General features: G+C 61.5%; 1 protein-coding gene across 8 annotated transcripts; it reads left to right on the forward strand.

Annotated features, from left to right (window-relative positions):
* The first annotated feature begins 155 nt into the window (after positions 1–155).
* On the forward strand, positions 156–12,429 carry CEP131 (centrosomal protein 131). 8 transcript variants are annotated; one of them, XM_086856676.1, is made up of 27 exons: positions 237–325; positions 1,644–1,836; positions 2,480–2,565; positions 3,311–3,425; positions 3,533–3,651; positions 3,756–3,869; positions 3,964–4,134; positions 4,299–4,416; positions 5,185–5,301; positions 5,951–6,119; positions 6,240–6,340; positions 6,464–6,646; positions 6,895–7,086; positions 7,202–7,339; positions 7,606–7,731; positions 7,809–7,925; positions 8,805–8,834; positions 9,263–9,365; positions 9,597–9,798; positions 10,028–10,135; positions 10,235–10,352; positions 10,487–10,561; positions 10,640–10,782; positions 11,028–11,205; positions 11,295–11,437; positions 12,071–12,131; positions 12,214–12,429. In XM_086856676.1, the coding sequence occupies exons 2-27, from the start codon at positions 1,666–1,668 to the stop codon at positions 12,280–12,282; spliced, it is 3,267 nt and encodes a 1,088-aa protein (XP_086712802.1). In that variant the 5' UTR covers positions 237–325; positions 1,644–1,665; the 3' UTR covers positions 12,283–12,429. The 8 variants fall into 8 exon arrangements, with proteins under 8 accessions (XP_086712799.1, XP_086712802.1, XP_086712805.1 ...); XM_086856674.1 differs by having other exon boundaries at positions 280–325; positions 6,892–7,086; XM_086856675.1 differs by having other exon boundaries at positions 311–461; positions 6,892–7,086.
* Positions 12,430–15,252: the final 2,823 nt, after the last annotated feature.

Raw genomic sequence — 15,252 nt, forward strand, 5'->3', positions numbered from 1 at the left:
TCCCCCAAGTCACAGCTCCCCAGTCCCCTCTCAAGTCCCCAAAATCCCCATTTTCCCGCGAAAACCCCATTGTGACTCCGCCCACGTGGGCCAGGCCCCGCCCATTGCCCCGCCCTAAAGAGCCACGCCCATCTCACGCTCATAGCATTGGTTCCCTCAAAATGAGCCACGCCCATCCTTGCCACGCCTCCCCCTCATTCCTTCTTATTCCCGCCCCCTTCCTCTGCCTCAGCCAATCGCGCTTCTTCTCCCGCCCTTTCCTCCCTACCTATTGGTCGCTCGCTGCTAGCCCCGCCCAATGGCAGTGGCCGGAGCGCGGCCCTAGGTGAGGGGATGGGGGCGTTTAATGGCGGCTGAGGGGGGTCCAGGGGAGCAAAGGGAGTTCCAGGGGGAGCGGGGACAGGGGCAGGGCCTCGCTCTCGGCATCGCCCCCGGAGCGTGGGGGTCTCGCCTGCGCGTGGGTGCGTGGGGCCCATTACTGTGGTCGTGGGAGGTTGGGGTCTGGGGGGGTTTGGAGAGCTTGGGATCTGGGCTGGGGACTGCGGGGATTGGGAGTTCGGGGGTCCTGGAGGGATCTGGGTCATGAGGGGCTCGGGGCTTTGGATTATGGGCTGGAGTCATGGGGGTGTGGGGCTGGGTTTTCTGGGGGTCCTGGGGTTGAGTGCCCCGTGGCTTTTGGTGGGGGTCTGGAACTTGGGGGAGTTGGGGATGAGCATCCTGGGAGGAGCTGGGGGCATCTGGGAACGGGGAGCTTGGGGTGATCCTGAGGGGATTTGGGAGCTTCAGGCCAGGGCTTGCCTGTGGATCATCAGGGGCTTGGGGCCATGGGGGCCTGGGGCTTCAGAGCTTGGGAGTGTGAGCTTTAGGGATTTGAGGGGCTGGGGGCTCAGGCTGCTGTGCTGGCCCTGAGCTCCTGAGCTCCGTTTTCCTGCCGTGAACCCAGCGGTTTCCATGAGAGCCGTTTGTTTCCCCAGCCTGGGGAGCCCGAGGCACAGCCAAGGGCTGTGGTGGAGCCCTGAGATGGGAAGGCAGGGCTGCCAGGGGACAGGGTTTAGGGACAGTGTGGGTAATAAATGTAAGGAAATAAAGTGATCCGGGCTTTTTGTGGATCAGCACAGGAGCTGGGAGAATGCAGAGGAGAATGTGCTGCCCTGAGCTGGGAGGAGGCCCAGCTCTCCCTGTGCCCCCTGTGAGGGCGCAGACCCTTCTGTACAAACTCTTGTCAGGATCCCTTGGGAGCTGCTCAGGGGGTTCTTCAGCATCCCAGCCTGATGTGGGCTAAGCTGAACTTCCAGCCTGCACAGATGGGGCCGTTCTGGGCCCGTGTGATCCTCTGGCAGCCGTGGGCTGTGTGGAGTGAAGGAGCCTGGGATGGGGAGCAGGGCTTTCCTCTCCCTTTAGTCCTCTGCTGAAATCCCGGCCCATAGAAGACAGCAGTTCATGGACAGCCAGAGTGTTGGTTGAAAGCAGTGGGGAGTTCTCCTGGAGCCTCTCCAGGGCTGTGCTTGGGTTATTTGCCATGTGGCAATTTCGAGGAAGGTGTTTTGTCCTGCTGGGAAGCAGTTCCAGCTCTGGGTGCCATCAGCACCTGGTTCCGAGGCCGGATGCTCCATGCCTTCCCTCTCTCTGTGCTGTGCTTCCAGGGCTCCTTCCTCCTGCTCCAGCATGAAGAGCACCCGGAGCTGCTGCTCCATGCAGAGCTCCGATGTGGCAGACCTGATCCTGACGGGGCTCCCGGCGCCGGTGTCGCGGCGCCCCGGCAGCGCCTCTCCTGCCAAGCTCATGGCACGCTCCGTGTCCGTGGCTGCTGACGGCAAGGCCAAGAGGAACGCCCCGGTGAGCCCCTGTGCTTCTCCCACCTGTGCTGGGTCAGGGAACGCGTGCCTGGGATGTGGGATAGCTCCAGGCATGCCCATGTCCCTCTCTCTCGCTGCGGTTCCCCCAGCACCAGCCTGGCTTTGCTCTGGCACCACCCTCGGCGATCTCTGCTTGATGCAGAAGTAGGGAGCGTCAGGATTCCATCTTTTCTCTTCCTTGCCCTTCACCTCCCTGTGCCAATTTCCATCTGGAAAGCCCTGATTTCCTGGTGTCTCCTGCTGGGATGTGTGGCCCAGCCTGCCCCTCATGGAGCACCCCCTGTTCCTGCCGCACCGGGGGCTCCTGGGTGGGGGTTCCACAGAGGGAACAAGCCCCAGGTGCTTGCTGGGCTCCGTCAGGATCCAGCAGCAGACAGTCTGTGCTCCGTGCTGAGTAATCCCTTGGCAGCATTCCTGCACCCTTGTTCCTGGGAGCTTGTGCTAAGGAACGTGTTCCTGCTGGCTCAGCAGCGCCCGAGCGAGGTGTCATTGCCCGCTGCCTCAAGGAGAGCTTGGCAGCCCTGGGCTGGTGGGAACTCCGTGTCCCACTGGGTGAGAGGGTAGGGGACCCTGCCTGTACTCCTCCTGAACGTGGCTGCTGGATTTATCCCTGTTCTCTGCAGGAAGATGCGGGATCCCGGGCCATGAACAACCTGCGCAGGTCCAACAGCACCACGCAGGTGAACCAGCGGGTGAACAGCTCCCACAGGTACAGCTCCACCACAGAGGGTGGCACTGGGGACACCCCACCTGTGTAGCCAGCCTCCCTGGTCCTGTGGGGGAACAGGAGTCTTTCCTAAAATACCCTGAGCTCTGTCATCCACATCAGGAGTTAACACCTGGCCCTGGAAAACAAGGTCTGGCACTTCGGTTATTTTTTTGAAGAGCAGGTGCCTTGTTTATGGTTTCTCAGGATCACAGAACAGCCTGACCCTAAAGTCCCATGCAGGATCACCTTCCACAAAACCTGGTTGCTCCAAGCCCCATCCAGTCTGTCCTGGGACACTTCTCTGTCAGAGCAGTGCCCAGCTTCTGTGAGCAGCCTGTGCCAAGGCCTCACTCCCATCGCAGGGAAGAGTTTCTATCTGGGGAAATGGAGTGTATTTCTGTGGCTGTGGCAAAAAACATTCCATTTGATTCCAGCAGCCCTCATGCAGCCTTCAGGCCCTAACTGGGCTGTGTGAGGAGACAAAAGTTCTCTGTTCCCAGTGCCCTCTGAGTTGGGATTTTCCATTCTCCTGTAGGTCTGTGCCCATCCCTATCACCACACACCACCCTGGAACCCAAAGCTCTGTGTAAAAACAAGTAATTTGTGGATTTTGTGGCTGTGTAACGATTCTCCAGCCCCCTTTTATGTCACACTGAGTGTCTGAGTGCCCTGCATAGCCAGAGTGTGTCCTGTTATCCCAGAACCCCTGTTCTCTCCTCTCTGCCTTCCCTGGGTCTGGATAAAGCACGGAGCAGACAGAAGACTTCCTGGCCTTCTTTGAGGACGATCCAGGAGGAAGGAAGAAACTGGCAACTCTGAGCAAAACCTCCCCGGAAAAGAAAACCACATGGAATATCTTGGTGAGGACAGCAGGCTGTGGGAGTGGGCGGGCCAGGCTGGCTCTGTGCTCCTGGTGCTGTTTGAGGAGGTGGGTTTGATGCCCTTATCCCTGCTGACTCCATGGCAGGATGACCAACCCCGGGCGTTCCCTGGCCCCTCTGGCTCCCAGGGCCTCGAGCTGCCCTCGGGCATGAGGAGGAAGGAAGCCACGGTGCTCCTGGCTGCCAACTTCACTGCCAACAACAGGTAGGACAGAGGGTCCTGACGGGGGGAATGGCTGGAACTGCATGGAGAAAACACCCAAAGAGGGGAAGGTGCTGTTCCTGACGCTCCTGGTCTCTCCACACAAGGAGCAACAAGGGCGCAATGGGCAACTGTGTCACCACCATGGTGCACAACAACTACTCCACTGCTGAGAGGGGCCCTGCTCCCAAGAGCTCCAACCAGGCTCCCAGTTCCCTCAAGTGAGTGTGGGGGTGTCCTGGCTCTGCAGCTGGGCTGGCCCTGGGGTCGTGTGTGGCACAGGGTAGAGCTGAGTGGCTTCATCTTCTGTCCCAGCAACGTCATCAAAGCGACCTCGAACGAGGATGGGGAAGGCAGCAGCAGCTTTGTGAAGTCTCAGAAGAATTTCTCCAGCAACAACATCATGACCCACAACAACAACAACAGCAGCAGCAGCGGCAGCAGCGTTCCCCGGAGGAGGGAGGTGACCGAGGAGGAGGCTGAGAGGTGAGGGAAGGGGCAGGGACACGGTGCCAGGAGCTGTGAGGAGCTCCAGGGGAGATTGTTCTTACCCTGTGGGATTTCACACTGGGGAAAGGCCACTCTGAGGGTCCCTGCAGGTCCTGGTGCTGTGGGGAAGCGGGCTGTGCTGAGCCTCCCTGTCCCCACAGGTTCATCCAGCAGGTGAACCTGGCTGCTGTCACCATCCAGCGCTGGTACCGGCGGCACTCGCAGCGGCGCAGGACGGCGGCTGCGGCTCTGGGGCGCCTGATGGCTGCCAAGAGGGAGGTTGGTCCCATTCCCTGCTCTAGCCCAGACCACCTGACACCCATGTCCCTCTGGCCATGCAGTTGGGGTCCCTTTAGTCCCCAGACCTGGGCTGTGAGAGCTGAGGGGGCTCTGGCTTTGCATCCAACCAGCCCCACCATAGCCCAGAGAGCTGGGGAGGGTCCCATTCCCTCAGAGCAGTGCTGGCTGTGTCCAGGGATTAGCCTGGGCTGGGTTCCAGCAGGAGCTGAGGCCCAAAGGCTCAGCACCACACGGCTCCAGTTCCCCCAGTCCCCTGACTGGGAGCAGTCAGACCTTGGCAGTAGCAGCCCTGAATTGCCACTGTCTGGGCCACACTGGTGGAGAAGGGATGCCCCATCTTGGCTCATCCTAATGAATCCCTAATGAGGTGGCTTGTTAGAGTGATGAGGTTTCACAGCTATTTGTGTTTCTTTGTGTTCAATTATTTATCCCAGTAATGAAAAGTGCCGTTGCTCTTGCGTGTGAGTCTATTTTTAAGCCTTGTCTCCTCGGTGGTTGCAGACCCAGATGATGGTGATGAAATAATAATAATAATAATAATAATAATAATAATAATAATAATAACATTGAGGATCTGAAGAAAATGAGCTGCTCCAAAGTGGAGCTGTGCTGAGGGCTCCTCACCTGCACAGAGGGGAGGGTGGAAAGCCTGGATGTGGGGTGACCCAGGTGTGGGTGCCCCTCACACTTCTCAGTGCTGGGTGCTGGAGAATTCCCAGTAACATTTTTAACCCTCCTCTCTGGAAGGAAAGGCAGCAGCGGATGGAGGAGGGGAATATCCTGGATTTGCAGGAGAGGAAGGACGAGGAACGCCGGAAGATCCGAGAGGAGAAGGCACGGCTGGCTCGGCACGCTGCCATCCAGGTAGGGCCAGGGCCAGCCCTGTGTGACACCATTTGTTGGCAGCATCCAGCAAGGCAGCCAGAGGCCTCTCTGCATCTCCAGAGCCTGGGCACGGGGCAGGATCAGAGCCAGCCCTGGAAATGGAGTGCTCCCTCCGGAGATGGAGGTGCCATGGAGCGGTTTCCTGCTGCGCTCCTGCCAAGCCTTGGCAGCTCATTCTGAGCTTGTGAAGACAGTGCTGGTTTCTGTGCAGTTCTCAGGAAAATGGTGACCACGTTGAGACAGGGAGACTCCAAGCTCCTTGGAATGGCCAGGGGTGTGACTGCCCTGGGATGTGCATGCTCCTCCTCAGGAGCAGGGTCCTTCTGGAGAGGGCTGAGTACCACTCCATGTCCCTTGGCAGGAAGCAGCACGTCATTGTCACCCTGCTCTTGCAGCTGGTGGTGCAGATGGGGCTGGCACAGGCTGCAGGAGTTGGCAGTAAAGCTGGGGATGTTTTAAACCCCAAATTTTCTTTGCCCTAATTGGAATCATGTTCCATTGTGGGGGAGGTTGGGAGAGACACATCAGTGAGCAGCTGGAGGATGCAAAAACGCTGCCACAACCTTGCAAACACAGGCTTGTGCCTTCCCAAAACTTCAGGACGTCCATGGCTCCTCTGTCCCCACAGGAGCTGCAGCAGAAAAGGGCCCAAAAAGCCTCGGAGACGAAGCGCTCGGCAGAAGAGCTGGTGCTGGTGAAGGAGAGCAGGAGGGTGCCCAAGAAGAAGCCTGGTGCCAAAGCTGCCTCAGGCAGGAATGTCAGCCCAGCCAGCAGCCTCACCAAAGCCAACAACACCGGTGAGTCCCTCAGGCGTGTCCCCAGAGCCTTGGGAAGGAAGGGAAGGAGGGGTTTGCTCTGAGGAGCTGCCTCCCAGGGCTGGCTGGGGCGAGTGCCTGAGAACACTCTGGTCCCTGCAGAGGCCAATTCCCCCTCGGCTGCAGGGGAGCTGGAAGGAAATGGCCTGGGAGCTCTTGGCTCCGTGCCCTCACAGGACCCCAGGGCAGAGGACAAACTGCAGGTGGGTCTGGCTGTGCCTCCTGGTGGCCCTGGCAGCAGCTGCTCTGCCAGGGCAACATCAGAGCCTTTGCTGGCTTCTGGGGAGACCCAGAAAACTCTGTCATTCTCTCATCTTCTCGCTTAGGATGTGAGCTCCAGGGAGACAGGTAACGAGGACCTGGAGACAGCAGTGGCTGCTGGCAGTGGGGCTCCATCCAAGGTCACGCTCAATGAGCTGCTGGACACCCTCAGGCTGCTGGAGGAAGAGCCAGAGCTGCTGCCCCCACCCAAGCTCCTCAAGAAGGACAGATATGCCTGGATGGACAGGGTGAGCTGGGGAATGAGATTGCTGTGTCCATCCTTGGACACCTGCCTGGTGAGGAACAGCTGGGCACTGCCAGGGAGGGTGGTGGAGGAGCTTGGAGTGGCTGATGGAGGAATTTGGAGGAGGAGATGGAGGAGGGCTGCTTGCTGGGGTGCAGTGGGAGGACTGGGCTCCAGTGGTGGAGAAAAGGCAGCACCTCTTCTCCCGAGCCTTCCCCGGGGTGCTCATTCACCACAGTGAATTCCCAGCAGGAGCCCAGCTCCAATTCCCTGACTGCTGATAACTTGGAGAAGTTTGGGAAGCTGAACCACCCGCCAGGGGTCCCCGAGGACGGGGCTCTGCTCTCGGAGGCCAAGCTGCAGAGCATCATCAGTTTCCTGGATGAGATGGAGAAGTCGGAGCAGGAGAGGCCCAGGTCGGCCGCCTCAGCCGCACAGCGGGAGGTGAGTCCATCTGTGCTGTGGGAATCCATTCCTGGATGGAATCATCCCCCATCTCCCTGTCCTCATTCCACGTGGTTCCAACACCTTTTCCATCATGTTTTTTCTGCTGTGGCAGAGCTTCCTTTTGGAAGAGGAGCTGGCTCACGTGGAGCAGGTGTCGGCTGTTGCCACGGAGGTGACAAGCTCCATGATGAGGCTGAAGCTGGAAGTGGAGGAGAAGAAGAGAGCCATCAGCCTGCTGCAGACTGCTCTGGTGTGTCAGCCTCTCATGTGGTTCTTGGGGCTATGATCAGGACTATCCCTTGATTTTACAGAATCATGGAATTGTTTGGGTTGGAGGGGACCTTAAAGATCATCTAGCTGGGACCTGGGCTGAGCTCCCTTCTCTGTCCTGGGGGGCTGGGTGTTCCTGCTGGCAGGGGTGGGAGATGTGAGCACCAGGGCTTTGCTGTAGCTCTGTCCCTCGTTTTCCTGCTGGTGATTTCCACACGGTGGCTGTTTGACTCCTGCTCCCCACAGGCTCAGCAGCGGGAACTGACCGACCGACACGTCAAACAGACCGAGAAGGAGCTCGGCCACCAGCTCAGGCTGCAGAGGGAGCAGTATGAGGCAGCTATCCAGAGGCACCTGGCCTTCATTGACCAGGTAATCCCTCATCCCAGCTCCTGAAGGCAGAGGCTGAGGTGGCTGCACCTGCCTGATGCCCTCCTCGCCCTGCCCAGCTCCTCGATGACAAGAAGGTGCTGAGTGAGAAGTGTGAGGCTGTGGTGGCAGAGCTGAAACAAGTGGACCACAAGTACGGCCAGAAGATCACGCAGATGCAGGAGCAGCACGAGCTGGTGAGAGGAAGGGGAAGATGGGGGGGATGTTCCTGCTGATTCTGTTCAAATGGGGCCTCTGCCTGGAGCAGTACAGTCTCTGTCACCTCGGTGGGACCTGGACACTCCAAGGAGCTCTTCCCTGTGCACAGAAGGTCCCTGTGACCACAGAGCTTTCTCCTGGCTCCCCAAAAGGCTTCTGTCCTCTGCTGTCCAGGGCCAGGAGCATGGCACTGACCGAGGGACAGTGTAGACTCCCAGGCTCTGCTTGGAGAGACCTTTCCCACACATCTGGCACAGGTTGCCCAGAGAAGCTGTGGCTGCCCCATCTCTGGAAGTGTCCAAGGCCGGGTTGGACAGGACTTGGAGCAACCTGGGATAATGGAAGATGTCCGTGCCCATGGCAGAGGTTGGGACTGGATGGGCTTTAGGGTGCCTTCCAACCCAAACCGTTCTGTGATTCCATAATCCCGCTGAAGGCAGAGCTCTCCCAGGCTGGGGGTGACCAGGGACACCTGGCACAAACCCGGTGCCATGGAGGAATTCCACTTCTCCTGCAGATGGAGACAGCTCAGCTCTCCCTGTGCCAGGCCCGGCAGGAAAGCAGCACCAGAGCTCATCCCAGCTCTGCCATCCCAGTCCCTGCTTGTCCTTGACCTTGGAGCTGAGCTCATGCCTGGGGGTCCCTTGGTCTCTGGAGCAGGCTCCAACCACACAGGCTCCTGGCCTTGTCCCTGTCCTTGTCCCTTGTGCTGTCTCCCCTCGCGCCCATGGACTCCTGCCCAGCTCTGCCCTGCCCGTGGCTCCCACAGACCACAGACTGTGGCCACAGACTGTGTGGATTTGCCTCTCCCCCTCCATTCCCCTTCTCTCTCCATCCCCTCCTTTCTTTCTCCCCAGGTCTGGCGCACTTTGGGCCCCTTTTGTGAGGTAAATGCGGTCTTTGCTCTCTTTTGTGCCTTGCCCTCTGTTCTTGTGCCCTGACCTGCTCTGGCCCTGCTCCAGCCCCTGCCAGAGGGTTTTCCATGGCAGGGAGAGGGAAGGCTGGAGAGGAAAGCACCACCACACAGGGACAGATGGGCTGCCCTGCATGCAGGGACCCTCGGCAGCCCCCAGTTCCCCTTCCCTCTCCGTCAGTGCTCTCATATCTTGGCAGTGAGCACTGTGCCAGGGGGATAGAGGAGAAGGCACTGGGAGAGTGTGTGGCCGCTTCTCTGGGCTGGAAGAACACACCTGGCTAGGGCTGTGCATGCATCCATGTGCAGCTCCACAGCTTCCTTCCCAACAGCCTGCCTCCCAGGCTCACAGGGCTTTTTTCTCCCAGCTTCTCTGAGGTTTTCCCATTTGCTTCCAAACAGGAGATTAAAAAACTGAAAGAACTCATGAGCGCAACTGAGAAAGTCCGGCGGGAGAAGTGGATTGAGGAGAAAACCAAAAAGATCAAAGAAATCACGGTGAAAGGTGCGGGCAGGTTCCCTCAGCAGCAGCTGGAGCTGGGACAGTGCCAGGGTGGTCCAGGGGAGATGGGGAAGAGCTCCTTGGTGCGGGCAGCGTTTGCTCCCTGTTTCTGGTGGAGCAGATGCCCGAGGGCAAGCAAACCCCTCTGTGCTCGTCCCCCCTTCTTACCAACCCCTGCGAGGGCACTGGGGTGGGATCCAGGCCGAGCTGTGCCTGTCCTTCCCGCTGTCCCAGGGCTGGAGCCGGAGATCCAGAAGCTGGTGGCCAAGCACCGCGAGGACATCCGGCAGCTGAAGCTGCTGCACGAGGCCGAGCTGCTGCAGTCGGACGAGCGGGCGGCGCTGCACTACGGGCGGCAGGCGCAGGAGCTGCGGGGGCTGCTGGAGCGGGAGAAGGAGGAGCAGAGCCAGCGGGAGCGGGAGCGCGCCCGCCAGAGGTGCGTCACTCCGGGCTCAGCGCTGCTTGGGGCTCACAGCTCTGCCCAGCACCAGTCTGCTGCTGGCATCCTGATATTTGCAGCTCCACGGGGAGCAGCCCCTTGCTCTGCACCGGCCTCAGGTGGGCGATGCTGCTGAGCTGGGAGCATCCTCTGGCATCGTGAAGGGCAGGGTGGAGAGGAGGCCGAGTGCTCCAAGGCACATCCCTGTAGTGTGTGTGTCCCACAGGTGTGAGCAGCAGCTGGAGCAGGAGGAGCAGGCTCTGGAGCTGCAGCGACGCCGGCTCTACGCCGAGGTGGCTGAGGAGAAGGAGCGGCTGAGCCAGCAAGCGGCCAGGTGAGCAGGCTGGGGGCCTGGGGGCAGCCCTGGAGCCGTGGGGCCAGGCTCCCGTGGGAGCAGGTGCTGGTGTGGGTGCTGGGAGCTGTGTCTGTGCAGGCAGCGAGCGGAGGCAGAGGAGCTGCGGCGGCAGCTGGAGGCCAACAGCTCGGCCCTCACCCGCGCGCTGCGGGACGAGTACGCCAAGGAGAAGGAGGACCAGGAGAGGCGGCACCAGGTCTGGTTTTCCCTCACCTCCAGCCCTTCGGGTGCTGGCACCACCAAGCCTTGGACCCCACAGCCCCAGCAGCTGCTGCCAGCCAGCACAGGAGGGTCCCAGGGCTGAGCTGTTGTTTTCCCTTCTCCTCACAGGCAGAGCTGAAGGTGCTGAAGGACCAGCTGGAGCTGGAGAAGCAGGCCTGGGAGGCCAACTATGTGAAGAAGGAGGTAATGGCAAGAGCTCCAAAGGTTCCACCCATGGGCTCTGAGAGGAATTTGAGGCCATGTTTGCTGTCTTCATTCCAGGAAGCCTGGCTGCTCTCTCGGGAGCGGGAGCTGCGGGAGGAGATGAGGAAGGAGAGGGACAAAGAGATCGAGCTGGTGATCCAGCGCCTGGAGGCCGACACGTCCTTGGCCAAGGAGGAGTGCGAGAGGGCAGCGGAGAACAGGTGAGGGGGAAAGGGAGGAGGGAGGTCCCAGGTCCTCCAGGGGCTGGTCCCTTTTCCCTGTCCCCTGGGCGTCTCTCCAGTGAGCTCTGGAGCAATGTTAGTGCAGGAAGGAAAGAGCCTTGGATCTCCTGTGGGGCAGCTCTGCCCTTGCTGCTGCGCCCTGATCCCTCTTGCAGCAGGAATGGGGCTGGGATGAGCCAGGCAGCAGCAGGATAAGCCAGGCTACCTGTCCATCCTGCCCACAGGATCAAGAGGATCCGAGACAAGTATGAGGTGGAGCTGCAGGAGCTGGAGCAGTCGGAGCGGAAGCTGCAGGAGCACTGCAATGAGCTGAAGGGGCGGCTGGCCGAGCTGGAAGGGGAGAGCATGCGGCTGCAGGGCCTGCTGAAGCACAAGGAGCAGGAGGTGAAGGAGATCCGGAAGGTGAGCGAGGAGCAGAGCCAGGGCCCTGCCTGCATGTGTGGGACCAGCTGTCCCAGGGGCACAGAGACCTGACCGAGGTGATCTGGCAGGAATTTGCGGACAGGCTGGTGGGGATGGAGGTGGAGAACGCGCGGCTGAAGGCAGAGATGGCGGAGCTGAGGGCCCGGCAGCACCTGGAGCTGGACAGGCTGGTGCAGGAGAAGGACCGGGAGCTGGAGGAGGTTCACAGGAGGTGAGGGAGCCCAGGTGTGGTGCGGGAGCTCAGTGCTGCATCCTCAGGAACAACTTCCAGCCTGTCCAGGCAAACTGGGCAGAGGAGTCTTGCCAAAGCTGGCTGCTGCTCAGCCACCCTGAATCCTCTGTCCCTTGTCACTGCTGGCCTGCTCTGTGCCATCCTGTCCCCAGGGCTGCTCCTGGGCATGCAGTGCCAGGAGAGGCCAGGGGAGCACAGCTCTGCGCTCCTCCCTGGCAGGAGCCCTGCCAGGATCACTGTCACCACCACTGTCACCTGCTGGGGCTCTCCGAGGCTCACACACGATACCTGTGACTGCAGCCATGTGCTCTTCTCCAGAGGGGCAGGGCCCAGGGTCAGGGCACAGCCACGGAGGCTGAGGGCAGCTGGGACATCCCCAAAGTGCTGTGCTAATTAAATCTTAGGAAGATAATGTGTCTTTCTTCCTGTAGACAAGTCAGTCCACACTACACAGCACCCACCAGTGGAATAATGCCAGTGTGTGATGGCACCTGGAGCCCAGCTTTGGCTGGGGTAGAAGGGCTGAGCTCCTGGGGCTGAAATCCCCACCCTGGGGCAGGGCCCAGCCCCGTGTTGGGCACCGGGGAGCTCATCCCCCCATGTCCGTGTCAGGGTGAAGGCGGCGGTGCTGAGGAAGGAGGAGAGCATGAGCAGCCTGCGGAAGCAGTACGAGGTGAGCGAGGGCTCAGTGGCCCTGCCCTGGCTGTGGCTGGGCAGGGCCCTGTGAGCTCCCTGTGGGCTGTGCTCCCTTGCAGGCAGCCGTGCAGAGAGCCAACCTCCTGGAATCGCTGCTGGAGCAGCAGCGGCAGCTGGCCGCCGAGTGACCGTCCTGCCGGCCAGGGAGCGGGGCTGGGCCTCCCCTCCCTCTTCCCTTCTTCTCCACAGCCTGCTCCCAGCGCCGTGCTGGGACACTTGGTGGCCTTTAGATGTTTGGGAGTTTTGTTCTGATAATAAATCTCTGCTGGTTTCTACAACTGTTTCTAAACTTGTGTTTATGTACAGTGCCAGACCACGGGTGGCTGTTCCCCGAGGTCTGTGCCCAGTGACACCTTCCCAACACCATTCCTGCATCCCAACACCCTCCCTGTGCCCCAAACCCCAACCTAGCTTCCCATTCTAAACTGCCATGTCCCGTACAATGCAGGGAGGCAGAGCCAGGGGAGGATGTGATGCCACAGCTTCTGCTACCTGCAGACTCCTCTCCACCCCCCGACAGGGCCGGGAAATGCCTGGGCATAGGGTTAGGGTTAGGGTTAGGGTTAGGGTTAGGGTTAGGGCATAGGGTGGCATCTGTTTCCTCTCGGCCGGGAGCGTGTGGCTGCTCTGCTCCCTCCCCCGGGCCGGGGCTCGGAGCAGGGGCCGGCAGATGTTTTCTCAGCAGAGTCCCTGGGTTTCCCATCCGTCCTGCTGCTCCCTGAGCTCGGCTGGATCCTCCCCGTGCCCCATGGCAGCACCGCCAGAGCCCCCGCGGTCCCACGGAGCCGCAGAGGGACCCTTTGTCACCCCAGGAAGCTGCGCAGGGGCTCGGCCACTTCCCGACACTGGCGCTTGTCCAGCTCGGGCTCCAGGCTGCGGCTCCCGGGGGCGGTGTGATGCCAAGGCAGCCCGTGGGTGATGGCCCGGATCCCTGCCCGTGCTTTGGCACTTGATCTGGGGCACGAGCAGCCCCCCAGCTGCGGGGCCGGGCACAGAGGGTGGCTGTGACCCGCACAGCGGAGCCGTGCCCGCTCCCCCTCCCCGCTGCGGCCAGGCTGGAGAGCTCATCCCGGTTCCAAGGAGTTTCCTGAGCGCCGCTTCCGAACCCGCCCTGCACGGCCTCCCCGAGCCCCCGGCTCCGGGAAATCCGGCCTGGGACGAGGGGGCTCAGCCCGCTCGCTGCCCGGCCAGGGGGTCTTGTGCCCGTGTCCAGCCCTGTGGGTCCGGTGTAGGACCCCGAGCCCCGTGCGGTGAACACCCCGCCACGGTCCCCGGGATGCGCCCGGCCCCGCTCCGGAGCTCCCGGGGCTCCGTGTGCTCCGGCATCCTCCCGGCCCCTCCCCGCCACAGCCCGGGATAATTTCTAGGCCAGTGCCCGGTTCAGGCATGAATAAATCAGCGCCGTTGCATAACGGGGTTGCGGATTTTCACCGGCTGGCTGCTCGTGCCTGCGCCGGAGCCCCCGCCCGCAGCCCGGGGGTCCCGCGGGAGCGGCGGCCGCGTGTCCCTGTCCCTGTCCCTGTCCCTGTCCCTGTCCCTGTCCCTGTCCCTGTCCCTGTCCCTGTCCCTGTCCCTGTCCCTGTCCCTGCCGAGCCGCTGCAGGGTCTGACAAAGCCCCCCGCTTGAGGAGCCCCTCTCCCCGCGGCTGCCCGGGGTCAGGAGGATGAGCGGAGCCCGCGGGGCCGGGAAGGAGCTCGGGAGCACCGGGGGCTTTTGGCAGCCGCCGCCCGGGAATCGCGGCTCAATCTGGTGTCTGCCCGGGAGGGGATTAGCTTCAGCCCCAGACAAATCAGCCGAGAAGCCGGAGCAAGTGGCAGGATCCGAGCAGGGTAATCTCCCCTAGGGAAGGATCTGTAATCTCCCCTGCTAATCGGGGCGGTGGCAGCGGCACTGCCCCGACAGGGAGGGGACGGCAGGGGACTGGTGCCACCCTCTGCCTCTGCCGGGGCTGGGCCAGGGCTGCACCTGAGGGGCTCCCTGGGCCTTTGGGCCTCGAGTCTCCTTTGGGATTTTCCCTTCTACAGCCACGATGGAAATCTGGTGGGAAGCAGGACAAGCGGCAGGGGGCACAGAGCAGGTGGTGGGTTTGGGTGACCAGGACAGGGCTCAAGTCTCCTCCTGGATGTGTCAAATGGGGCTATTGGCAGTGTCACCTGGGCACGGGGGATGCTGGGACATGGGGCTGCTGTGCTTGGTGTCCCAGCCCAGCTGGGGATTCCGGGTCTTCCCAAGGAGGGCAGGGTGGCACAGCAGGGCTGGGCTGGCACACACTCCATTCTCACCCCCCTAACCCATCCCTGTCCCTGTGTCATCCCCAGTCCATCTCTGTCCCTGTCTTCTTTCCCATCTCATCCTCAGTTCCATCCCCCCCAATCCTCATCCTCATCCTCATCCTCATCCTCATCCTCATCCTCATCCTCATCCTCATCCACATCCTCACTCTCATCTTCATCCTCATCATTTTCCTCCCCATCCTGCCCTCTCCCCCACACAGGAGGGAAGAGCTGGGCACTGGGGCTGCCACCCCCAACACAACGTCGGTGATTTCATCTGCTCCCACTCACTGAAGCCGCCCTGCCCCTTCCCAGTGCCAGGGAGGCCTCAGCCCATCCCTGTCCCACCCCCCCGGATCAGCTGAGTGTGCTCGGGGTGCTGGGGGCGGCTGGGCCCGGTGGGTGCCCGGCGTGGGCTCGGCACAGCCGCCCACCCCCAGCCCACCTGGCTGTGACTCAGCCAGTGCCAGCTCAGCCGCACAGGGACGGGGCTGGCCCTGCCACCCACCCTGCTGGCACGCGGCCACCCGCTCCCACAGGGCCATGGCTGGTCCAGAGGGCATCCATGGCACCAAAGCTTCCAGAGACCCCAAATGCTGCTGGCACAGGCGCTGTACCAGGTCAGTGCCCCGGAGGGCTCATGGAGGAGCTCAGGGTGTCCCACATGGGGGGTCACGGCCATTTGCACCTCCAGAAAGGAGCAGGGACCCAGTGGCAGGGGGACAATAGGAGCGATGGGGTTCCCATGAGCTGCACCCCAGCCGGGGGTCTCCAAAATGAGTGAGGGGGCATCAGCAGCCACCTGCTACCCCTGGCAGAGGGACT

This window comes from Cyanistes caeruleus, chromosome 19 (assembly GCF_971803275.1).
Source record: "Cyanistes caeruleus chromosome 19, bCyaCae1.hap1.1, whole genome shotgun sequence".
Taxonomy (NCBI): domain Eukaryota; kingdom Metazoa; phylum Chordata; class Aves; order Passeriformes; family Paridae; genus Cyanistes; species Cyanistes caeruleus.